The sequence below is a fragment of the Zootoca vivipara genome, chromosome 17, assembly GCF_963506605.1.
Source record: "Zootoca vivipara chromosome 17, rZooViv1.1, whole genome shotgun sequence".
NCBI classification, from domain to species: Eukaryota; Metazoa; Chordata; class Lepidosauria; order Squamata; family Lacertidae; genus Zootoca; species Zootoca vivipara.
The window spans coordinates 2,995,308-3,021,912 of NC_083292.1; the positions used below are offsets into that span (position 1 = coordinate 2,995,308).

Sequence of the window (26,605 nt, forward strand, 5' to 3'; positions counted from 1 at the left end):
AATTTTTTTTTATTTTACTTCGATCCAGACCAACACGGCTACCTACCTGTAACCAGAACTATGGAAGGCACCACATTGAGCCGCATGAAATGGAAGTCCATCCTTTAAGGTGCTACTGAAGGAATTTTTTTTTATTTTACATCAGTTACAGTTTGTGTCTGTAGGGCCAAAAGGTCTTTGTTCTTGCCTTAATTCAAAACATGGTGCTTGTGTGTATTACCATAAGTACCCCTCCAGATGACCTGATTTGCTTGCAGAAAGTTTACTTGGAGATTAGACCGTGTCCAGTTTTTATTGAGCTTTTATTCATATATATATATATATATATATATATATATATATATATATATATATATATATATAATTTGCAGAGAGGTTTATACTACTATGAGCATTCATCCTGATTCACTTGCAAAGTGCTTGCACATCTTTTTTTGCTAACTGTCTGTTCATCCCACAACTTGCAGTGCATTTCCCTGTCACTTTTCTAACCACATTTTTTTAAATGGCGCCGCATAGAATTCCACCCCAGGACTGTAAACTTAGAAAACTACAGAATGGTTTCTATTAGATGCCTTTTGGTTGCAGGCTGCTATGAAGTGGAGCAGTTCTGAATGTCTGGTGGGCAAGTGCGCACAGCTCATGTTCAGAGCAGGAGCTCACCATGACCAAGAAAAGAAAGATTTTTGCTGTCCATGCATAAAGTGTATGCATCTGATAACCTAGACTCAGGCTGTGGTTTGTGGCTAATAACGCTTGTCTTTTGTCTGCTCTTTCCATCTGCTTGATAGATGTTCCGTTTGCACTTCTTACAAAAGGTGAAATCTTTAATGCACATCCCAGAGGGCTTCATCTGTACCATTGCTATTGCCTCATACTTTATATTTTTATTTCTTTTTGACAGCACTTTTTGGGGGGCTGCTTGCAAAAGAAATAAAGAAATAAAGAGATATTAGTAAAAAAAACACCTGCTCCTTTTCCCTTATGGGGTACCCAAGAGCCCATATAGAGTCCTTTTGTAGGTTCTCTTTCGGTAGGAGAAAACAACAGAGACCAACCAGAGAATATTGAGAAGCAAAGCAGCTAGTAAGCCTGATCTTTATTAATTGTTGCAACAGGGTGCTCCCCTACATACAGGAGAGAGGAGGAGGACCCAGAGCCATGCGTGCAAGCCCTTATATAGACATTTTAAATTGCCCGTCCTGGAGTCCAAGACCACCCCCCAGATACATCATACCTACATCACAGAAAAGGCGGTCTACAACAGAAATCTGAGTGTGTTGTTTATCTCATGTGTGGCAAGTTACCTGATTGCATTATCTGGGTTTTGGCCACTCTTTTGTTATTATAACTACAGTGGTACCTCAGTTTAAGTACACAATTGGTTCCGGAAGTCTGTACTTAACCTGAAGCGAACTTTCCCATTGAAAGTAATGGAAAATGGATTAATCCGTTCCAGACATTCCGCGGAGTACTTAAACTGAAGCGTACTTAACCTGAAGCAAACTTTCCCATTGAAAGTAATGGAAAGTGGATTAATCCGTTCCAGAGGGGTCCGCGGAGTACTCAACCTGAAGCGTACTTAAACTGAAGTGAACTTTCCCATTGAAAGTAATGGAAAATGGATTAATCCGTTCCAGACAGTCCGTGGAGTACTTAAACTGAAAGTACTCAAACCGAACCATACAGTGGTACCTCGACTTACGAAGACAATCCGTTCCGCGAGGTTTTCGGATGTCGAAGCGCCCGTTTTGCGCATGCGCGAAGCGCAATTTTGCGCTTCTGCACATGTGCGGACCGTGCGGGAGAAAAAACGTCCGGGGTTGTCAACTTCATAAGTCGAGACCTTTGTAAGTCGAAGCATCCGTAAGTCAAGGTACCACTGTACTTAAACCAAGGTATGACTGTACTTAATTCCTGAATCTAGGTCACAGGTCACAGGCTCACACCCTGTTCATATCTTGAATGTGTCCTTAAGACAGGATTTGTGAGGAAAGAGACAGCGGGGAGGTTTCCACTTTGACCTTGCAGAGAAATATTTGAGGTCAATTTGTTCAGGACCTAATCTGTGGGGTTTCAGACATGTGGTTTATATATACAGTTATGAACATTTAATTTTTTTATATATGACCTTAAAATTCTTATAACAGAAAGAAAGAAAGAAAGAAAGAAAGAAAGAAAGAAAGAAAGAAAGAAAGAAAGAAAGAAAGAAAGAAAGATTCGGAGTTGGAAGGGAGCCAACCCCCAGCAATGCAGGAATCTTAATTAAAGCATCCATGACAGATGGCCATCCAACCCCCTGCCTAATATGAACCCTGCTCTGAGACCTTGGCTTGCATTCAGCTAAGTAATAAGCAGAGTAGTTCCACTGAAATAAGGAAGGTCATAGCTTGGTGGTAGAGGATCTGCTTTGCTTGCAGGAAGTCCAGGGTTCAGTTCCCAGCATCTCCAGGTAGGACTGGGAGAGACTCCAGTCTGACGTCCTGTAGGGCATTAGTTGGCAAAGGCTGATTTAAAATGATGTGATAGAGGGTAGTCCAGGGGTCCTTTACCTTTCAGACCTATAAACAGGTTTGTGTATGATGAATATTGGTTCCACAGTGTGTGTGTGTGTGTGTGTGTGTGTGTGTGTGTGTGTGTGTGTGTGTGTGTAATATTTTTAAGAAGAGCTGGCCCCAAATCCCCAACATGGGAGTTACCCCCCTCCCTTTCAGGTTCTTTTAAGGGATTTTTAAGAGAGATTTTGAAATTCCTCTTTGGTCCAGCTAAAATACTGACTTACCTTCCTCGTGGATTTTTGTGCTGTGACTCCGTTATGGCTGCCAGGTCTTTTTTAATGAAACTCTTCTTGGTATCATGTGGCTTTGGCCTAGGTTCTAAATCAGGGGTTGCCAAACTTACTGTGCTTTGGGCCGGGGGAGAGCGCAGGAGCGCAGCTGAGGTATCAAGGTGTTCAATAGGTGTAGCAGAGAGCTTTTCGGTTAATTAAACTGCGGCTCTGGGAGCCCTCTCCTTTTTGAAGGGGTCTAGGAATGAGATGGATGTGCCTTTTAATAAAATAGCACCTCCATCCTGCCCTCCCTGAAACAAAATATTCCCCTTCTGAGAGTGTTTGAAGAGACATCCTTGAGATAATGGCAAATGGCTCAGGTCAGAGCTTTTTCAAGTGATTTCCCATCAGGAAACTCCTTGATGCATCCCCCATGGAACCCTTTCGAGTTGTGAAGCAGATCCAGTTGTTGACCCTGGAGTAGAACCTGGGAGACCAAGGTTCAAATCCCTACTCAACTGTGAAGCTCACTTGAGTGCCCTTGGATTGGTCCTGATCTCTTGGCTTGGCCCTACCTCACAGGGTTGTTGTGTGGGTGTGTTATAAGAATTTAAGGTCTCAAATATATAAATTAAATGTACAAGGCAAACACAAACATAAATATATAAACCACATGTCTGAAACAGTACAGGAAGATAGTCCTAAAACCATTTTGACTCTCCCAAACTGACGAAATGTTTCTCTGCAAGGAGGGAGGAAATGAAAAAACCTCCTCATTGTCTCTGTGCTCATAAATCCTGCCTTAAGGGCACATGTAAGAAGGCAGTGATCCTTCATCGATCACTGCCTTGTCGTGGCGAAGGGGCTTGAATAACTCAAGAGAAGCTATGGGCTGTGCCATGCAGGGCCACCCAAGATGGACAGGTCATAGTGGAGAGTTTTGACTAAACGTGATCCACCTGGAGAAGGAACTGGCAAGCCACTCCAGTATCCCTGCCAAGAAAACTCCATGGACAAAGACAACAGGCATATAAAAGTTATGACCCCTCAGATCGGAAGGTGTCCAACATGCTACTGAGGAAGAGCGGGGGACAAATATAAGTAGATTCAGAGGCTGGTGATAAAGTGGCTGGGCCAAAGCCGAAAGGTCGCTGAGTTGCGGGTATGCCTGGAGGCGAAAGGAAAGTCCAATGCTATAAAGAAAAATATTGCATAGGAACCTGGAATGTAAGAACCATGAACCTTGGTAAGCTGGATGTGGTCAAAAATGAGATGGCAAGAATAAATATTGACACCCTGGGCATCAGTGAACTAAAATGGACGGAAATGGGTGGATTCAGTTTGGATGTCCATCATATCTACTACTGTGGGCAAGAATCCCGTAAAAGAAATGGAGTGGCCCTCATAGTCAACAAAAGAGTGGCAAAAGCTGTACTGGGATGCAATCTCAAAAATGACAGAATGATCTCTATACGAATCAAAGGCAGACCTTTTAACATCACAGTAATCCAAGTTTATGCACCAACTACCGGTGCTGAAGAAACTGAAATTAACCAATTCTATGAAGACTTACAACACCTTCTAGAAATGACACCAAAGAAGGATGTTCTTCTCATTATAGGGGATTGGAATGCTAAAGTAGGGAATCAAGAGATAAAAGGAACAACTGGCAAGTTTGGCCTTGCCTTGGTCGCACTGGTTGATGATCTCCGGCGGGCTAGGGACAAAGGTGAGAGTTGTTTCCTAGTTCTGCTGGATCTCTCAGCGGCTTTTGACACCATCAACCATAACATCCTTCTGGACCATCTAGAGGGGTTGGGAGCTGGGGGCACTGTCATACAGTGGTTCCGCTCCTTCCTCCTGGGCCGTGCTCAGAAAGTGATGGTGGGGGATGAGTGTTCGGACCCCTGGGCGCTCACTTGTGGGGTGCCTCAGGGCTCTGTCCTCTCCCCCATGCTTTTTAACATCTACATGCAGCCGCTGGGAGAGATCATCAGGAGGTTTGGGCTGGGTGTTCATCAGTATGTGGATGATACCTAGCTCTACCTCTCTTTCAAATCAGAACCAGTGAAGGCGGTGAAGGTCCAGTGTGAATGCCTGGAGGCGGTTGGAGGATGGATGGCAGCTAACAGATTGAGGTTGAATCCTGACAAGACAGAAGTACTGTTTGTGGGGGACAGGAGGCAGGCAGGTGTGGAGGACTCCCTGGTCCCGAATGGGGTAACTGTGCCCCTGAAGGACCAGGTGCGCAGCCTGGGAGTCATTTTGGACTCACAGCTGTCCATGGAGGCGCAGGTCAATTCTGTGTCCAGGGCAGCTGTCCATTAGCTCCATCTGGTACGCAGGCTGAAACCCTACCTGCCCGCAGACTGTCTCGCCAGAGTGGTGCATGCTCTGGTTATCTCTCGCTTGGACTACTGCAATGCGCTCTACGTGGGTCTACCTTTGAAGGTGACCCAGAAACTACAACTAATCCAGAATGCAGCAGCTAGACTGGTGACTGGGAGCGGCCGCCGAGACCACATAACACCGGTCTTGAAAGACCTACATTGGCTCCTAGTACGTTTCCGAGCACAACTCAAAAGTGTTGGTGCTGACCTTTAAATCCCTAAACGGTCTCAGTCCAGTATACCTGAAGGAGTATCTCCACCCCCATTATTGTGCCCGGACACTGAGGTCCAGCGCCGAGGGCCTTCTTGCGGTTCCCTTGTTGAGAGAAGCCAAGTTATAGGGAACCAGGCAGAGGGCCTTCTCGGTAGTGGCGCCTGCCCTGTGGAACGCCCTCCCATCAGAGGTCAAAGAGAAAAACAACTACTGTACCAGATTTTTAGAAGACATCTAAAGACAGCCCTGTTTAGGGAGGCTTTTAATGTTTAATAGATTATTGCATTTTATTTTTCTGTTGGAAGCCACCCACAGTGGCTAGGGAAACCCAGCCAGATGGGTGGGGCACGAATAATAAATAAATAAATAAAAATTATAGAACAATAAAATGTCTGGCCATTTTGATTGTTGACAACCTTTCTCAGGGGCACAAGATGCAGGTTCTGCTATCAAGGCACTGTATCTCGGACTATTAAGACTTTTTAAAAATAAATAAATAAATACCAATTTGAGACTTTGCTTCTTCTTTTACAATGGTCCAACTAGCTCAATATTGTCTGCACTGACTGGCAGCAGCCCTCCAGGCTTTCTGACAAGGTTATCCTCAGCAGTATGATGCAAAATACCCCAAGCAGAATAAATCATAGAAATTGTTGGATGTAAGCTTGCATAGTGTATGCGGGTCACAAAATGCATATTTCCTTGCTACAGAATCTTTTGAGGATGTGCTTTTAGTGTGGAGGGCACACAGTCCTATTGTGGGTAAGATTGAGAGTGTGTAATAGGCAGCTGGAACCTATGTGAAAGCCTCTGCAAATCCTGTCTCTTTTCTCCCCTTTTGCTCAGGATGTGGGACTCTTGGAGTATCAGCACCATTCCAGGGACTACCCTTCTCACCTTCCCCCTGGGTCTATCTTGCAGCCACAGCGGAGGAGGCCGTCCTTACTATCGGAGTTCCAGCCAGGGAATGAAAGGTAAGGGAAATGCAAAGAGCGGTTGCGTGTGTAGTGCTATTGGTGTATAGTGTATTGGTGCACCAATATAAGTGGGTCTGTAGGGAAAGGTTGCAAACATCTTGAAATACAATTTTTCGTGTTTAAACAACCACCACCATCCAAGGGTTAATGCAGAAGTGGGACGAAACGGACCAAAAATGAACAAACCCAAAATGGAGAAAAATAAACACCCAATACCTTGAAGGGTACGTGGAACATGGGAACCAGCTCAGGAAGCAGCATTTCCTCATTTTGGAGGTTTCTGGAGAATCGTATGAGTGTTGGCAAGGGATGCTTTCAAGTATGGGATATACCTGGTGAGATCATTTGATTGTGTCCTTTCCCAGCTTTGTGGTCTATGATAGCCTGAATTTTTTTTTTACAGCATTTCTGGGAAGTGGTTGCCAAAGGGAGGCTGTGAAGTTCCTTCCTTTCTCCACCAGTGGAAGTTTTTAAATATAGACCTGCATAAACATATGTCAAGAGCGGCTCAAGCCTAATTAATCCTTCTTTGGTGCAGCAGTTGTGGACTTAGGTGACCTCTTGAGGCCCTTTTCCACACCCCCACGCTCCCCCCCTTTGTGTTTCTTGGATTCATTGGTGGCTGGGGGCTGCAGTGCTGGTGAGGGCTAGCCACAGCGAATTCCTTGGGCTTTCTCTGGCACCAGAAGCAGTTCCCTCCTTTCCCCCTCACCCTCCCTTCGCCAGAGGAGGGGGGAAGAGCAGCCGTCCATGCAGCTGAGCCCCCCCCCCCCCCCCGCAGATTCAATCAAGATGCATCTGTGTAAGAGCTTTAGCTGGCTTCCCAGGTTACGATTGCTTGGCTTCCAGCTGCGGCAGCTGGCTCTTGTGGGTTGGCAGGGGGGTGGGTGGGGAGGAGCGGCAAGCACAAGGGAGGCCTGTGAATTTGGAGGAGAGGATTCAAGCAAACAGCAAGCACAGACTGCTGCTGTGTCTGGGGGGGGGGGGGGGGAGAGGAAAAACTGCTGAGGGCAGGAGCATAGCTGCCAAGTTATCCCTTTTTTTTAAGGGATATTCCATTATGCTGAATAGGCTTCCTCGCGAGAAAAGGGAAAACTTGGCAGCTATGGGCAGGAGGCCAAGCCTCGCATGGACCAGGGCTATCTGTGTCAGGCTGGTTTGCAGCCGGTCCGCTACCACTTGGCGTTAGGTAGAACAGGGGTGGGAGACGTCAGGGCTAGGGTCTGAATATGGCCGCCCTGGACCCTCTGTCGGACCCTCAGCCATGCATTTGAACCCTCCTTGTGTGTGTTCCACCTGGCTTGCGTGCCTGGATGGAGGATAGAGAGGGGTGCCAGTAGGAACGAGCCTGCTGTAGAAAGGTAAAACACATCCGCTCCTCTGCTTGTCTTTGGCCCCAGCCACCGCTGTCATGTGGTCCTCAGAAGGCTGCTGAGAAAGGAATGTGGACCTCCAGCTGAGAAAGGTTCCCCACCCCTGAAATAGAACAAGCTTGCCCAGCCTGCTGCCCCCCCCCCCGATGTTTTCTGGGGCATACAACTCCCATCAGCTGTGACAATTGCCCATGCTGGCTGGGGCTGGTGGGAGTGGCAGCCCTACAATGTTTGATGGGAGCAGTAGGTTGGAGGAGGTTGAGGTGGGAGAACATTTGGAGAGGAATGGATGGTGGGGAGGGGGGGGGAGATGATTACTGACTCGCTGCCCATCTGCTGCCTGAGGCCCTGAGTGTTAGTTTTTCTTTCCCTTTCTGTGGCATCTTAGTTGAGTGCTTGACCAGAGTACTTGGGAAGGTGTCACCACAATGACCTCCCTCCAGAAATGACTCTTACTGGAAATCTGCTGGAGCCCCGGTTTTGTTTTATTTTCATTCCCTCGCCTGCCTGTTCGTTCACGTAAGACACTGCTGATTTTCAAAGCAGCTTCCTCACAGTCCTTGGTCTTCTCCTCATCACCAGCGCGACAGCGGCCTTTGCTTCTTACTCCTTCAGCTTCTCCTTTTGGCTGAAATGCTTCTGCTTCTGGAAAGGCAAGCAAGCAACTGAGTGACAGAGTGAGAGGAGCTTTTTGATTGATAGCTGATGGGCTACTTAGCAGCTCCAGAGATGAGCCCCATGTGCCACATGAACAGCAGCTGGTGCCATGGCACGGGTGAGCAACCGTGATAGAGATGGGCATGAGCCAAAACTAACCCAATGTCCCAAGTTAAAAGTCACATGTTTTGCTCAGCCGAATTCTGCCTCTGGCCTTGCCCACCATCGGCAGGTTGCTTAGAAGAAAACTCTGCCCTTGGGTTCCCTTCCGATTTGAGGAGACTCAAATTGGAAAGGCTCTCCCAGTCTATCTGCTGGTGGACCACTTCAGGCTGCAGAGTAGTAGAAGACTGTTGTCCCCACAAGCCCAACATGACGTCACATGTGCATGCCAAGCGGATATCCTGCTTCTTCTTCCTGAGGTCAGACCTGAGTCATTGCCCATGTAACAGACAGATTTGGGGCGTATTTTGAGTTATTTTTATATTCCAGAACCTGTGCTGTCTTGCCACCTGCCTGCTCCCTCCCCGATTTGTCAGGTTCCACATCTGCTTGCGTGTTCTTTGGCCTTCAGATCAGGCTCCTCCTAGGAGGAAGGGCCGTTGCTCAGTGAGAGGAGATGCAGATCCCAGGTTCATTCTTCAACATCTCCAGGTAGATTTAGAAAAGATTCCCTGCTAGAAACCTTGGAGAATTATTGTCAGCCAGTGTTGACAATACAGAACTAGATGGAATAACAATCTGGTATATGTCAACTTTCTATTTTTTTCTTTAATTTTTAAATTGAGAATATTTTAATTAAACAAAATTAAATAGAAATAAAAAGCGAATAAAGAAGAAAATGAAAATAAAAGTACGGTAGATACATGCAAACAACTTCAATTCCATATATGCTTGTTTAGTATATAGCTATATAATGTTATTATTCAAATACATATACTGTACAGTGGTACCTTGGTTTGCATACGTCTTGGTTTGCATACGTTTTGGATTACAAACACGTCAAACCCCGAAATGCGTGTCCTGCCAAACGGGGTTCCTACCAAAGAGATCAATGTATAACAATATGAGGAATATCATAGATATTTTGGAGTATCTAAGTGTGAAAATAAATAAGAAAGCGGCCCTTTTATTATTGGATGCAGAAAAAGCATTTGATAAAGTCCTATGGATATTTATGAAAAAAGGTATAGAAAAATTGGGTTTTGGAGAAAAATTTGTAAAAGGTATAGGAGCAATTTATAATAAACAGAGAGCCAAATTGATTATAAATGGAGAATTAACAGAGGAAATCCAGATACAAAGAGGAACAAGGCAGGGCTGCCCTCTTTCCCCATTATTATTTATCATGTGCTTAGAGTTTCTGCTAAAAAACATAAGAGAGGATGAGAGGATTAAAGGAATAACAAGGGGAAGAGACACCCATAAATTAAAAAGCGTTCGCTGATGATATCATTCTTACATTGGAGGACCCAGAGGAAAGTGTACCCCAAGCATTAGAGAAAATTAGAGAATTTGGGGAGTTAGCGGGGTTTAGCATAAATAAAGATAAAACGAATATGTTGGTCAAAAATTTAAGGAAAGAGGAGATTGAAAGGTTACAAGAGAGAGTAGGATTGAAGGTGGTTAAAAAGGCTAAATATTTAGGAATTTGGGTTTCTAATAATACTAATAATTTGGTAAAGGATAATTACGTCAAAATTTGGAATGAGGTTAAAAAAATTTAGAAATATGGAAAAGATTAAATTTATCACTTCTGGGCAAAATAGCGACCATTAAAATGAATGTTCTACCGAGAATGCTGTTCATATTTCAAATGCTCCCAATCTTAGGAACAGGAAGTGGAATTTTTAAACAATGGAATAAAGATCTATCCAAATTTATATGGAACAATAAACCAGCCAGAGTAAAATTTAAATTATTAACCGACATAAAAGAGAGAGGAGGACTGGGGCTCCCTAACCTAAAAATCTATCATGATGCCGCAAGCCTTCTTTGGATAAAGGAATGGATTACCTTGGAAAATCACGAGCTACTAGATCTAGAGGGATTTCAAAATAGATGGGGTTGGCATGCCTACTTGCAGGATGAAAAGGTAAAAATACATAAAGAGTTTAACACGCATGTTATTAAAAAATCTCTATTGAAGGTATGGGAAAGACATAAACCTCTGATGGAACCGAAGACACCAAAATGGTTGTCACCTATCGAAATAATAACAGTGAAAAAAGTAAATAATGATGGAAAATGGATAAAGTATAAGGACTTAATAGAGGAAAAAGAAGGGGTATTTAAAATTAAAAAATATGAAGATGTTAAGCAGCAATTGGCAGGGTGGCTCCAATATTATCAATTAAATAGTAGGTTTCAAGAAGATATGAAAAAAGGAGGGTTTATGTCCGAACCATCCCTACTTGAAAAAAGTCTATTACATAGTGAACGGAAAATTATATCCAAAGTGTATAACACCATTCTAGAATGGGAAGTGAAGGATGAAGTCGTGAAGGAGACAATGACGAAGTGGGCAATGGATCTAGGGAAAGCAATAGAAATGGATAAGTGGGAAAAACTCTGGAGTGTAACATGGAAATTCACGGCGTCAGAAACAATTAGAGAAAATTTAATAAAAATGTTCTATAAGTGGTATCTGACGCCGGTCAAAATTTATAAAATGTATAAAGTTAAAGATAATCATTGCTGGAGGTGCGAAAGAGAAGTAGGTACGTTCCTACATATCTGGTGGCAGTGCCCAAAAATTAAACCTTTCTGGAATGGAGTGTTAGAAGAGTTAAAGAAAATATTTAAATACAACATAAAGAAGACTCCAGAATCTTTCCTATTAGGAATGGTTGAAGAGGAAGTGGCAAAAAAAGATGAAAAGATATTTTTATACTCGGTAGCGGCGGCGAGAATTTTAATTGCAAAATTATGGAAAAGTAAGGAAGTACCCACTATTAGAGATTGGCAAGAGAAATTAATCGGTTATATTGATTTAGCGAGATTGCCGAATTCAATTAGGGGCGGTTCCAATAAAAAATTTATTGATAATTGGGGAAAATTTGGAGTATACTTAAAAGAACTTGGGTTTGAAACCAATATTTTGTAGTATTCCAAGGAGGAAAGTTAATGTAAGCAGTAGGAGGATAAACAATTTTATAGTCAGGATAGAAGAGAAGGGGAAGTCGAATTACAAAAGAAGATGTGAAGACAGAATGGAAGATATATAAGACAAGTTGACGATATATTTGAGAAGATGGAGTAAGCTTTGTTTGAATTTGTATGATTATCTATGTATGTATTGATTTTGCTTTTATTTTAGAGAATTGTTTTGTTTTATATTGATTTTAAACTTAATAAAGATTAAACATTAAAAAAAAGAAAAAAAAGAAATGCGTGTCCTGGTTTGCAGCCTTTTTTGGGATTACAAGGAGGCCCCATTGGCGAAAGCGCGCCTTGGGTTACAACCTGCTTTGGTTTACAAGCGGACCTCCAGAACGGACTATGGCTGTAAACCAAGGTACCACTGTATGGTTATTTATATCCTATTATATTTTTTATAAATGCTTTCCAAATATTGTTATATTTTTCCGTAGAAAGGCTACATCTGTAAGCAAGTCATTCATACATTGCGAGTGCTGTCATATGTTCAGTCCATTGACTAAAGGGGACCATAGATTTATCTTTACTGTGCATCAATACTAGCCTTTTTTGCCACAGTAAGGCAACTTTCTATGACTCTAGTTTCTAAGGATCACATCCTGCAAACACATCACTGTTGTTGTTTTTAGGGGTGGGTGGGCGGGTGTTGCCTGCTTCCACTTTTGCTCCAATCCTGCTCTGAAAGGATTTTCTTATTTAGCTGTTAACCACAGGCCAGACTGCCAGCACCAAGCACCAATGCCTTCCAAATCTGGTCGTAGTATTCAAGGACACAGTCTCCCGCCTGCAGTTAAATTGGTAGTCCTTGAAGATCTGTGCCATATTTTTCTTATGGAGCCATGCAAGTTGTCCCTGAGGCGCTTTTATCTGGAGTTCTGAGGCATTTAACCTTGCAACACTCAGACAGTGCTTTACCACTAAGCTACTGTGTTTCTCCAAAAATAAGACACCGTCTTATATTTATTTTTCCTTAAAAAACAACAACGGTGGCTTATTTTCAGGGGATGTCATATATACAAGGTTAAACTGCCTATCACTATGGCTTATTTTCGGGGTATGGCTTATTTTCGGAGAAACACGGTATGCCTTAGCACACCTTATCTATTGTTTGTGGGCCATTTTCTGGAAGGTTTCCCCTGCAGTGTGTGTGCCATGGGCCCCGCCAGCTAGGACAAATGTTATTTCAAGATCTCCTTTTCGTACACGTTGTACCACAAATACTTGCAGAGGAATGTTCTGGCAGTTCTGTTTCTTGTCTTTGTCTGATCACCGCCCTAAGGCATATTTCTAACATCCTGGGCTGTTCCTGAACCATTCAGAAACGGTGTAGTGTTGCCCAGGAATATTTAAAGTGTGCCCTCGAAACATCAAGATTTGCAGGCCCAATCCAAGGTGCTCACGTTGCTGTCTAGGTCCCAAATGTCTAAAAAGCTGCTTCCATCCCCACAGAGACCCTCTTGAGTGCTAAGATCAGTGGAGGGATTCTTCTTGGTAATCCTGCCACCTTCAGAAGTGTCAGGAATGGCCATCTGGGACAGGGCTTTCTCTGTGGCAACCTCCAAGTTGTGCAGCTCCTTCCCCAGAGAGGGGCATCAAGCACCTTTGGTGCATAGTTTTTGCCGTATTCTGAAGGTGCAGCTCTTTACCCCAGCCTTTGACAGTTAAGGTATTTCTGATTTTGCTTAATTTGTACCTTGCTGCTTTTGTTTGAAATGGTTTTGCATTGTATTTTTACAATTGTATACAAATGGTTTTACAATTAGAAACCCGATTGCATCGCAGCAACCGCCTCTGGGACCTCACAGTGGAGGGTGGGTAAGACAGCATATACAGTGGTACCTCTGCTTACGAATAACTCTACTTACGAATGTTTCTACTTACGAATGGAGCTCCGTCCGCCATCTTGGATGCGGTTTAGATAGGATTTTTTCTACTTATGAATTTTTAGATAGGGTTGCTTCTACTTACGAATTTTTTCTCCCAATGCATTCCTATAGGATTCGACTTACAATTTTTTTCGACTTACGAATGTGCGTTCGGAACGCATTAAATTCGTAAGTAGAGGTACCACTGTAAGTAAATGTATTAATGTAGCAAAAGGACTAGAATTGCATATATTTTTCCTTAAAAGTTGGAGTAGCTCACAGCAGAATGATCTTCAGTGTTCACGTGTAAGCCTGATGCCACAAAAGGGTAGTGCCCCCTTTTAAGAAAGGGAGTGCCCAGGGAGTCAAAACAACTTGATGCTGGTCCTCCAGCTCAGAATGCGAATGTGGGCTTTGGCATGTTTCCATTTTAGATGGAGAACCTGTGGCCCTCTAGACTTGATGGACTGTAGCTCCTACCACCCCTGATGCATTGGGATATGCTGGCCAGCAGGACTGATGATGGGTTGGCGTTCAAAAACAACCGTTGTACACTTTGAGCCACACCTGCAGTCCTCCAGCCTTCCTCTGCCTGCTCATTTTGCTTCAGGTGGAGTTTTCTTATAGTTCACTGTGCTGTAGAAACAATATAAAATCAGCAGGAAACACTTCACATATATTTATCTCAGCTGGCGCCCCTTCTGCAAGTATCATTATCTGCATGTTTTCAGTATTATTACCCCCATATGGCAGATGGAGGGCCTCTGGTAGAAGGAGGGAGGCTTGCCGAAGGCCACCAAAGGAGATTTGAAGCAAGTGTGCTCAGAGACTTTGGAGCTTGAACATGGAATGTTCAGGTTGCAGGCTGGAGTCATGCAGCTACCCAGGATTATTTTTCCATAGGCCTCACAACCCACTGCAGGCCCAAAAGGGTATGGAACCCCTGTAATGGGCAAGCAACATTTGTTTTACTTTATAAAGACTGCTTTTCATGCTAAAAACACAAAGAAGCAAAACCATGCCTCCCAATGCAGTTTATGAACTTTATATCCACCAGTGCACAATACAACATAACAGCAAAACATTGAGTTCATTCAAGCAATATTCACATCTGGTACTAACAATACAATAACAGTAACCTAGCATAACATTAATAATCAGGATAGCACCTACAGCCCAACTCCTAAGTTTGCCCCCAAAGGGTAAATGATAGGTCTTTGAGGCTTCTTTAAATATTTGGGGGATGGGGCTTGCCTGGGCTCATTCAAAATTCATATTCGCAGTTATGTGGCCACCACTGAGAAGGCCCTGTTCTTCATTCCTCTCAATCTCTTGTTTGGCCAGATCTGATAGAAATACTTTCTCTTTTACCTAGCCAGCAGATTTGAAAACAGGCAAATTGCCATAAAACCAAGGACAAGACTCACCCTTTGCACTTTTTAGTGGAGGGATATGTCTTAGGTCAGTGGTAGTGCACACAGTGGAATGGCAGGAGAGGATGGCAAGCATGATGGGAAGATTCAAGGGCAATCAAGAAACATATAAACATTTCAGTGTAGTATAATATCAAAATATTATTTTTTTCAATTTGTAGAATATGGATAGATATATTTTCAAAATGAGAGCCAGAGCATCAAGTGATACTGAGGACAATCCTAGTTGTGTTTTCCAATGTTTTTATTTTCAATGAAATATTTGGTGTGGCCCAGAGAACAAAGTTTGAGAACCACTGTCTTAGGTGAATAGTGTAGATCACTCTCCCTCCTCACTCAACACTGTGCAACCAGTTTGGCACACACTCTGTAATGGCGCTGTGTTGCTTTCTCACGTGTAATGTGCTCCAAACTCCGTAATTGGTTTTTACAGAGTTTTATTATATAAATACTAGCTGGCCTGGCCACGCGTTGCTGTGGCTCATCCCTGTGTTTCCCCCCACCCTGTCCCGATCCATGATGTATCCCTTCTCCTCCCCCCCCCGGCTCATCCCTGCGATTTCGCCACCTTGTCCTGACCCATGACCTATCCTGCCTCCTCCCCCCCACCTACAGTTCATCCCTGTGATTCCCCCCACCCCGTCCCGACCCATGATCTATTCCGTCCCCTCCTCCCCCCAACACCCACCCAGGCGAGTCCCCACCTCCATTCGGCCTAGTCTGTAAAGGCGAGCTGAGGTGCTGTGGAGAGGGAAGGTTTTCTAGCTGTAGTACCAGTGTAGCCGCCAATAGAGGGTGCTGTTTTGCAACCTCTTTTGGCTTCTTTTCCCCAGCATGCACTTTTGGGTGAGTTGTGTGTTCTGCAAATGGTATATCCTTCTCTCATAATAGCATGGGATGTTGTGTGCAAATTTGAACGCTATCGGTCAAGTGGTTTCGGTGAAAAGTGGAAACACACCCTCATGCCCTTTTTTACACACACATATACACACAAGACAGAGCAATAAAGAAACATGACCGTCTAGTCCGAGTCAGAATCTGGAAGTGGCGCACGTCTAGATTGGCGCCAGCAAAGGAACTTGGGAGCTCTCAGCTTCCGCTTTTGCTCCCGACGTTTGTCCCCCCTGCATTCCTGGGGTGAAGGGGCGGGAACGTTGCCTTCCCCCCTGAAGTGCTCAAGTGTTGAGCAGGTTCTCTGGTCTCTGACACTTCTCCCTCCCCAGCGCTCAGGTCCATCACTTCCACCCTTCCCCACTGCTCCTGTGAGCCATCAGCATCCCCTGAGCTCTCCTCCGCTGTGAGAGCCTCAGCATCACCTTTGGGGCGATGCTCTGAGTCAGCAGCATCTTGGAGCCCTTGCACCATCCCTCTGTGCTCCCTGGTGGTCCCCTGACACACTCACCACCACCATGACCTCCCCAGGCACTGAATGTTTTTGCTGCCGACAGGGCAGTATGCTCTGCTTTCAGCATTTCATAGAACCATAGAATTTTAGAGTTGGAAGAGACCTTGAGGATCATCTAGTCCAGGCATCCCCAAACTGCGGCCCTCCAGATGTTTTGGCCTATAACTCCCATAACCCCTAGCTAACAGGACCAGTGGTCGGGGATGATGGGAATTGTAGTCCAAAACATCTGGAGGGCCGAAGTTTGGGGATGCCTGATCTAGTCCAACCCCCTGAAATTCAGGAATCTTTCGGGCTCCATCTTCTAACTCCGGGAACTGACCTCAGTTGGAGGATCCCACACCGCCCCTCCCCCACACCCTGAGTTGGGAAACCCACCTGGCCTAGCTAGATTCAGGCTTAACCACCCTCAGCCCTAGCTTAGCCTTGTTCAGTGGTGCGGCACAACAGTCTTGGACTCTGGACTGAAGGGCCAGACAGCCGGAAGTACAACCTTCCAGCAGTAGATGGGGCCAGGGGCAACATATGTAAATTATATATTTGTACACTTGGTTAGTTTCCTCATACCCCTCTCTGCTCTCCACTGAGGTGAGCTTGAAACAGCTCAGTCAGTAGAGCATGATACTTTTAATCTCAGGGTTGTGGGTTTGAGCCCCACCTTGGGCAAACTATTCCTACATTGCAGGAGGTTGGAATAGATGGCCCTCGTGGTCCCTCCCAACTCTACTCTGCAATTCTAAGCAAGAGGCATTATCACAGCTCAGGAGCACAAAAGCACACAGGGAGGGTGTGTATCTGAGGAAGAGGTGTCGCCTGGGGAGAGTCCCAAGGACCAGATAGAGGGGGCCTGTGGGGAGGTCTTATTTAGGTGCATTACCACCTTTTGAAGGAAGTGACATAAGCCACCCCTGATTTGTTTGGAGGGGGCACATCCTGATCATTCACCTGAGTCGGGCCCCGAAATTCTGCCCTAAAGCAGAATGTTGGGGTTATTCCAGTTCATGCCTTCTTTGCCCCACTCATTCCACCATTTTTCACTCTACCTGAATACCCAGGGTGGGTAGGTGGGTGCAGTTATATCTGCATAGTCACTTCAGAAAAATTCAATATATGGATAGAGAGTTCATTATGTGTAGTGCTTTTCTGAGGGGAGCGGGGAAGATTAATCATTAGAATTCTGTTTTGAGGAAAGAAATGGAAGCTGTAACAAATGGCTGTACATGTAAATTTGCCCTGTCATTTTTGCCTTCATCCATAGTAGTAAAGGCAGTAGTAAAGGCAGTTTGTTTTCAAAGGAGGTTTGGGTAGGTTTATGAGTCATTCTTCCTTGGAGCTGGTCGTTGTTAAGGGTTCCTCACCCACTTTTAATTCTGTTTTCTTTATCTTTTTTCTTTTTGCCTTCCTGGCAATTAAGGTTTTGAAGCGTTTGTCCCATGGTAATGAGAAGTAAGGTCCTTTTGTCAATAACGATACATTCTGTGCACGTTAATAAGCCTACGTTTGCTCGCAGCCCTCTGAAGGAGACGTGCGGAGTGTGTTGAGAGGGGAAAGCTTAATTGCGATTCTTATTGAAAGCAATTAATCCTCTTGATTGAGGGGTTGGGAAGATGGTGGTGGGTTGGGGGTCGGGGAGACGAGGTGGTAGCAATTGGAATGCTAATGCCAGATGTGATGCCAGAAATAGGTTTACCAGGTTTAAGATGCAGCCAAATAGGTTTGTGAAGGGTTTTCTCCTCTTCATCTCCTGTGGTCACCTTTTAGTCATAGAATCAAAGAATTGTAGAGTTGGAAGGGACCCTGAGGATCATCTAGTTCTAGTCCAATACCCTGCAATGCAGGAATGAATATGCTGCTGTCCCATATGGGGATCGAACCTGCAACCTTGGTGTTATAAGCACCATGCGTCCTGGTGCTGTTGGACTCCCAGCAGCCCCAGCAACATAACACGGGCAACAGCTAAGTATGGCTAGTATTTCTCAGTTGTTTCCCACAAGCCACAAGGCATCCTCAAGTGGTTTACAATCACCCAGCAATATCTGGAGGATCACAGGTTCCCAGTTTCCACCCTACAATGACTCTTGAGGGCAACTGGATACTTGAGGGTGTTTGGGGGGTGGGGTTCAGCTTGTGCATCCCCACTGACTAAAGGAGGGAAGCTCCAGGGAGACTAGGACATTGGTTATGAGACTCCCTTGCACCCACTGGGTGAGAGAGGATCAGCTGATATTTTCCGGCACCAGTGAAAGCTTCCCGACCACAGTGAGTTTTTTCCATGGCCCACAATTCTGCAAGAGCAGGGCCTGGCAGGGGGTGACACCTCTGACTCAGATGGTGATTACAAAAGGGATTCTAGGTGGGACTTCTTTCCCTGCAAAAGCTCTGCAATGGCCAAGGGAGGCTGAGACTTCAAACTGAGGGAAATGGTATGCTGTGCAGACTTGGGAGCATGGATTCAAGTTGCCTTCTGCCCTAGGGATATATGTCAGACACCCTAGAAGCCTACCTCAAGGAGCTGTTTAGAAGATGGATGCCATGAATACAACAGAGTGCTGGGAAAGATTCAGCATAGTGATGAATCAGGCACTCAGGTTGAAAGACTGTCAAGCTTTTAAGGACGTGTGTGAACGAGAATCAAACAATGAAACCAAGAAGGGGAGGGGAGGGAAGTCAATTAAATTATGATTTTAAAATCTGTTGATGATGCTTTTGTTATTATTTTTGGAAAATTTAATAAAATGTTCTCAAAAAGGGAAAAAGAGAGAAAGAAAGACTGTCGAGCACCTGAGGCAACAACAGAAAGCCAAGAGGCAAAATGACAGATATTCAGCCTTGTTGGGTGGTGCAAGAGAGATTATAGCATGGTGTGTGAGCATGTTTCTCCTTAGCAGGGTTTGCTGACTGTGGAAGAGCAGCAGATTTAGGAGTCTTTATAGTGGGGCAGTATACAAATTCAATCAATGAATCAATTAATAGCAGGCAGTGCCATAGGATCGGCTGTGTGCACTCGTGTGATCCTTAGGACTGAGAGGATTCTGGGTGAGTGTGAGGATGCCTGAGCCTGAACTGCTCACAGTTCCCTTTTCTGGCTAGTGGAAAAGCTGCAGGAAACTGTCTGTCCTCCACCAAGGCTCCTAGGCCAGGACCTAGGACTGCAGGAGTTCCTCTGCACCCCAGGACTAAGGCTGCCTTGTGGCCCTGTAATGGATCCTTTCTTTTTGCCTCCCCATCAGGTCGCAGGAGTTGCACGCCCGAGCTGAGTCACATTCCTACCTCTCTGACCTGAGCAAACAGTCGGAAATTGAGTTCATTGAGACGAAACGGCCCCGGCTGGAGCTGCTGCAAGAACCTTTGCTGAGACATTCACCTCTGCTCAGTCAGCAGGGAGGGACGGAGGATCTCTCCAAGGTAAGCCAAGGAGCCAGGCACACGCAGTACAGTACATGTTGGTTTTGCGATGAGGAAAAGGAGGAGGAGGAGGTGTCTGGGAGAAATACAATGTGCAGCTTGAAAACTCTCTGTTTGGTCTTCAATATTCTAGCTGCTTGCAGTATGCAGCCAGCAAATGGATTTTTAGAGCTCTCACCTCTGCTGGTCTTAGAGGCTGCTTCAGAGGAACTAAAATGTTGGCATTGTCTTCACCTTACATGGGCCCACTGGCTGAACGCTTTGCAGCATAAGGGCCTGAGAGGCACCCCAGAATGCACCAGACACCTTGCAGACCCCACAAAACGGAAGGATTTGCAACCTTAATGGATTTGTCTGCAATATTGTCTGCAGGGAAAGCCAAGGCATTGGAAGCTGGATGAACAGGAGGGCTGCTGGTGTAAGTGAACTTAATGACAAAGGGTGGCAGAAAGACAGAGAGCAGAGTAGCTAGTGGGTTGGGAAGCAGGAATATGGGGAATGGAAAGCAGTGGTGTGGTGCAGTGGATAGAGGTTCCTTTCCTTCTATCAGCTGAGATGTTCACTCACTGATCAGCTATTGCCTCTCAGTGTGAATCCACCTTACAGAGTTGTTGTGAAGATTTTGTTTCTGTTTTGCTTTTATATTTTATATTTTGTATTTTGTATTTTATATTCTAATTTTGTATTATTCTGTAGTGAAGTGCCTCAGGATCTTCAGATTTAAATAATATTAGCAACAATAACAACAACATGGGCTAGCCTTATGTACACTGCCCTGAGCTCTTTTCAGAATAAGTGGGATACAAGTGGGTTGAGTTGAGAGAAAAAAATAGGTGGAGGTGACCGAGGGAAAGGATGATGGGGAAGAAGCTAGGAAGGAGTGTGTAGAAGCACAGAAGGCAAGCAGCTCCCAGGGCTATAAAAGAAGTAGGGAGGGTTTCTTAAGGGGCAGAGTGTTGCATGTGGATTTGAATAAATGATTTAGCTGCAGGCAGTGATAGTCTTGCACCTGCATAGTGGACTATAGGCTGTTGTGTGTCCCTTTCAGCCTTGAGTGTTGGCTGCTCAGTTGCTGAGGCCTTGAATTTGGCTGCAGTTCTGCCCTTGGAAAAGCATGCTCTGAACTGCAAATGCTTGGCACAAACCTCAATTGCCAATTTTGTTTTTCTTTGGCGGTCTGGGTGGGCTATAATCGTTCTCTGAGTGAGTTGTAATATATTTATGTGCCCCTGTGGAGTGGACTTTTGGCCTTGTATGATCTACTTGGTCTTTTACTAGGACCTAGAGGTATACCAGCTAGAGCCAGATGCAAAGGAGTGGGGTGTGTGGGTGTGCATGCATGCATAGTTAAGAAAGAAGGTGCCTCTGATCACATGCTTAGTTCTCAGTACCAGAAATGAGAACTTAATCTTTTCAATCCCAGCTCCACTCCTAAGGCTTTCTTAACTTAAACCAGTCTAATTTAGAAGCACATGCAAACATCAATTCTGGACCACAGATTTTGCTGGGAATAATTTATGCATCATCTTCAACCGTTTTTGGGCCTATGGGCAAATTTGCAAACTGGAGGGGCTTGTTGTGGGTACCACACACACACACACACACACACACACACACCATTATGTTCTGTTGGTTGCAACAGCCAACAGCCTAATTTCCGCAGGGGTAAGTGTATTTCGTGGGAACTAGAGAAGGCCTAGTTGGTGACTCCTGCTCTGTAGATTAAGCTGCTTTGTCTTCTGGCTTGGTGCAAAGCTTGGGCATTATCACTCCCTGGGCAATATCCCAGTTCAAAAACAGATTCCAGCCAGGCAAAATCATTTGAATGGATTGTGGAGCAGTGCGAGTGAGAGATTGTGGCCTGAGGAAATAAGCATAGTCTGGGGAGTGGACGTGACTGGGGGGAACATAGGAGCATAGGAAGCTGCCTTATACAGAGTCAGACCATTGCGGGTGGCGAAAATGACAACATGACAATAAGCATAGGAAGCTGGGAGGGACATAGAAAACTTGTTTACTGGCAGAATTGAGCCCACAGAATTCTTCATAGTCATTCCAGAGGTGTAAGGGGATACTTTAAGCCCCATCTGCACTATACACTTGGAGCCTTATTATACCACTTTCATTAGTCATGGCTTCTCCCAAAGAATCCTGACAAGTGTGGTTTGTTAAGGGTGATGAGAGTCACTAGGAGACCCCCCATTCTCTTCACAGAGCTACAAATGACCAGTCCTGCTTCCCAAGGAACTCTGGGAATTGCAGCCCTGTAAGGGGAAGAGCGAGCTACTAACAGCTCTCAGCACTCTTAGCAAACTACATTTCCCAGGAGACTTTGGGTGGGTGAAAGCCATGACAATTTAAAATGGCATTTTGCTGCTTTAAACTATAGTGTGGATATGGTCTTACTGAGCAGTATGTCTGCTTTGTCTGGCCGGTGTGTGGAGCTGTGCTCTTGCCCTTTGCTAATGAGGGATTTTTGCAAAATCAGGCAGCTGAGAAATGGCTATCCCCCCCCCCACACCTTGCTTCTCCTTTTCCCATGGTAATCTGGAGCTCTTGTATGTTGCAGGGATTAAGCAAGCATGGGCTCTGTCCTTCCACACTCACACTCAGTGGGTCTGGGTCATGCAGTTATTAATGGAACTGGCCAAATCCTGCGTTAGGCTTTGGCAGGCCTCCCACTTGGCCAGGGAGCAAGTGGCAAGGGCCTAATATCGAAATGAGTGATCTAGCTCTGGTGCTGGTGGCAGTGAAGGGGGTTGCGGCTCTTTGAGCAGAGACAGTAAATGTGTGTGCTAATGCCACAGCTGCCAGCTCCCTAACCATCACCACCTGTTGGCATCTGTCTGTCTTCTGAGACAATGCAGTAGGCCTCTGTGGGTGAAGTCAAGCCGTGTTGTTCTTGCTGCTCCAGCAGCACCAAGAAACTTTTCTGGGACCTGGGCAGTGTGGATGGAGGTCCTGGGCTGCCTAGATGTCAAGATCCCTGTCTTGGCCTCACTGACATGGTCCAGAGGAAAGCAGAGCAAAATGTTTGTTTGGCACCAGCTCGGCTGCAGGAGTTGCCAGAAGGAGGCATACGAGGCATCATCCAGCTGTCTTACGGACTCCATTCTGGGTTCATTCCTTAGCCTTTTCTTCTCCCAAATATGTCCCATCACTACCTGATTGGAAAGAAATGGAGGAGTTTGCAGAGGTGACAACACATCTTCCATCATTTTTTAAAAAAGAAAATCTGAAGGAAAAAGTCATCACTGTGAGAGAGGGAGAGAAAGAAACTTGTGAGATAGCCACTATTGTGGAGTGGGGTACATACAGAGATCTTAAGGGGGGGGGGACCAAAAATGGAAAAAAGAAGAAATTAAAGAGTATGTAATGGATTGGCTAAACTATTATCAACTTAATGCTCTGTTTAAGGCAGACAAAAAATAAGGTTTTTGCAGACAAACAATCACAATTTGAAAAGGAGTTACAGTAGTAGGATTGAAGGTAAACACTTTAAAAAAATTATGATTTATTATTAGAGTGGGAAACGAAGGAAGAGTTTCTTAAGTCATCCATGATCAGCTGGGCTAGGGATGTGGGACATAATATTGACAATTATTACGGAAACAATTTTGGAAAAACAACTTGAAGTTTACTGCCTGTTACACTTTATAAGAAAACTATCTTAAGATGATTCATAGGTGATATTTAACTCCCAACAATTGGCAAATGTTCAAAGCAGAGAGTGATAAATGTTAGAAACTTAGAGAGGGTGTAGGAACATTCTACCATGTGGGGTGGTCTTGTAGGGTCATTAAAGACTACTGGGAATTAATCCATAGCAAACTTGGGGGGGGGGAGTTTAAAAGCACTTTCCTAATAGGAACCCAGAAGCTTATCTTCTGGGTATAATAACGACAGAAGTCCCTCCAAAACAAGTGAGTCTATTGATGTATGCAACCACGGCCGCATGGATTTTACTTGCACAAAAGTGGAGAACAGACGTGATTCCAACAAAAGAAGAGGGGCATCATAAACTGCTAGAATATGCGGAACCAGTAGGTATGATTAATAGAAAGGAACAGAGATGAAAAAGAACTTAAAGTGGATTGTATAGATGTGGATAGGTTGGGAACAGGGAGGAAACCATAGAAGGAGTGGATGGGAAGTATATGAAAATAAGTTTTTTTTCTTACTCATTTTTGAACGCAACAGTTGTACTGTGTATGTACTAATGAAGAACTGTAACAGCAAACAAACAAACAAAAAGAGATAGCCACATACAGCAAAGGCTTGTGGGTGAAAGAAACAGTGTGATATCATAGATGTGAATGAGGGGATTAAAGGGAGCCAACTTAAGTCTGTGATTTATTTCTCCTCTCAGACACAGTATTGTTATTTTCATTCTGAATGCTTACCTTTGGGGGGGGGGGAAGCAGTGAAAATACCAAGTGGGCATTCCCTTGACAACAGTATCTTTGTGCACTGGGGCAGGTTGAGAGCTGTTCCCCATTCTCCTCAGCAAAGTGATAACGGTCACTTCTTGAGGAGAAAGGTGGTGAAGCAGGATTGTGCTCGGCTGGCCTTTGGCGGTGCTGCCTGATTGCATGGTTCCTGCCAGTCGGACTGGGATCCAGTTAGCCCAGCACTGAGAGCACATGCTTAAGAGACCTTACCTCATGCTCTGTAACTTCACAGATTCCACATCTTGCTTAACACAAACAAAACAAAACAACCAAGGTGGCTAAAATGCAGTACTACAGGCCTTAACTGTGATATTGTATTGTGAGTGAGGAGATTAAAAAGTGGCCTGTGCTTAGCTGTACTATCCCTTCAGGGAGCAGATTCCAAGCATTTTCTTTTCAGTGGATAAATGTTTGTTTTATTTTGTTGTTTTTTTCCACTGGTGGTCCTCCGTTTTTGTTTTGTTATACAGTGTTAGGGAAGTTCAGGCCCAGGCCTCCCTCTTGCCCTTGGGATGTTTCTGCAGGCCACACATCTGTTAATTTATGGAACTCATTGCCGCAAAATGCAATAGTTCACACTGACCTAGATTAGGTGGCTTTACTATCTAATGCGTATGACTATCGGTGGATATTAGTCACAATGGCTAAATGGAACCCACATTCCCAAAGGCAGTATATCTGCCAATAGCAGTTGCTAGGGAGCAACAGTGGCCAAAGGATGTTGCCTTCCAAGCCTACTGGTTGGCTTCTTGAGGCATCTGTTAGTCCAGAATGCTGGGCAAGACAGACTTTCAAGCTGATCCAGCAGGGCTCTTTTTAATGCCCTGCCTTTCCCCCTATAATTCTGGTATTGATTTACAAGTTGTGCCATGCATTGATTTTCCAATTGAAATTGATTCATACAACACACTGATGTCCAGTTTTCAAGTGTGCTGTTGTTTGTGAGAAGAGGTTAGGGACATTATAGCGGGAGCCACAAAGGAAAAAGGCAGAAAGGACCCAGATCCGTAAAATAGATTTTGAGTTTGAAAAGGTTAAAGGCTTCTGATCTTATGAGTCTGAGAGGCTGGGCTTTCTTGTTCTGTTTCCCATCGGCTGTCAACTGTGTATTTTATAGAGAGATGCCAAAGATGAGCAGAATCCTGGGAATTTATTCACCTGGTGCTGTGTTCCTGGCTGCTACTAGATGCAGCTTTTAGAAGTGATCTTCTGCCGCTTTCTGCTCCTTGCCTTTTTGATTGACGCTTATAGCCGCTGTTTAAATTACCTTTCAAGCTGTAACTGTGGCAAGAGACCCCCCCCCTCCTTGTTAAGGCTGACTGCTGCTTCTTAGCAAGCCCAGCTCATCATTTACATAATTAGACCTTTCCGTTCTGTTCCATCAATATTACAAGGTGACACCTCACCCTGTCTGCTCTGGGTGAAAGTGAATCTCTTAACTTCATGGATTCCACCTCTGTAATTGGAAGAAATGTCTCTCCCTTTCTTTCCCCCTGCCCTCCTTCTCCTTCTGATGAGAAGCTTTGCTGAACTACACCAACAGGATGATGGCTTCAGCATCTCATTCAGCTGAAAAATAAGTGCCTCCTTAAGGTATGATAATAAGGCGGCTGAAATGCCAGAAGGCCAGGAGATGCAAAATTATATGCTATCTTAAGTGGCCAACCTGGAATATTTATCTTTGTACAGTTTTTACACAAGCACTGGAGAAGCCAGGGTCGAGGAAGGTTTTCTGAGCTTGAGGGCCACATGCCTGTGCTGGGTGGGGTCAGAGGCAAAAGTGTGTAGAGCAATGAATTTCCATTTCCCCTTTGTGCAGTAGGCTTGTGAGTACGAAAGAGATCTTAATTCAGGCCAGCACAGGGTCCAGAAGTTGTGATTCCAAAGTATGCAAGTAAGGCAAGAGATTTGGAGCTGAGCAGGAGCAATGAAGATGTCCCAACATTTGTGGTGCCCCTCCCACCCACTTTTTAAAGCCAAGGCACAGCTCGGGAGCTCGTGAGACTGTCTCGCTTTATGGGAATGTTCTGTCTGAGTGGATTCCAACCCCCTCTCCAGGTGGGATGGTGTACATGTACCTTGGGATCTTGGCATCTTCCATTACTGGATGCCAGCCTTCACCCCCCCCCAAAAAAACCCCTCTGCTTCATCTTCTTCCTCCTCCTCCTCCTCAATGTGGAGCTGCCAAGCCATGCCAGGTCCTGATGAAGCTATTTCTTATGGCTATTTCTTATCATGGCTATTTCTTATGTGCACTTAAACTGGCAGCAGCATCTGCTGCTGAAGATGCCTGAGAGATTGAATGTGTGTGTGTGTGTGCGCTTTGCATACTAGGCATGTGTACTACCAATGAGCCTAAGCGATATAAACACTTGCAATAATTTGGGTTGGTGCTAATTGGGGGGCTCGAGTCCCTTGTAAGATAGAGAGAAGTAAATATAGCATGGCAGTCCTATTACAAGCCCTTATTTATGTAAAGAGTGCATCACTGTTTTCTTATTTGCTC

At 44.8% G+C, this 26,605-nt stretch overlaps 1 protein-coding gene across 12 annotated transcripts in view; it reads left to right on the forward strand.

Moving 5' to 3' along the window:
- The window catches only part of NCOR2 (nuclear receptor corepressor 2), a 355,605-nt gene that overhangs the window by 102,924 nt on the left and 226,076 nt on the right, over positions 1-26,605 (forward strand). For all 12 annotated transcript variants that reach the window (XM_060269894.1, XM_060269902.1, XM_060269904.1 and 9 more), the window contains exons 3-4: positions 6,221-6,348; positions 19,474-19,648. In XM_060269894.1, coding sequence (XP_060125877.1) covers positions 6,221-6,348; positions 19,474-19,648 — 303 coding nt within the window. The remainder of the gene's footprint in view (positions 1-6,220; positions 6,349-19,473; positions 19,649-26,605) is intronic.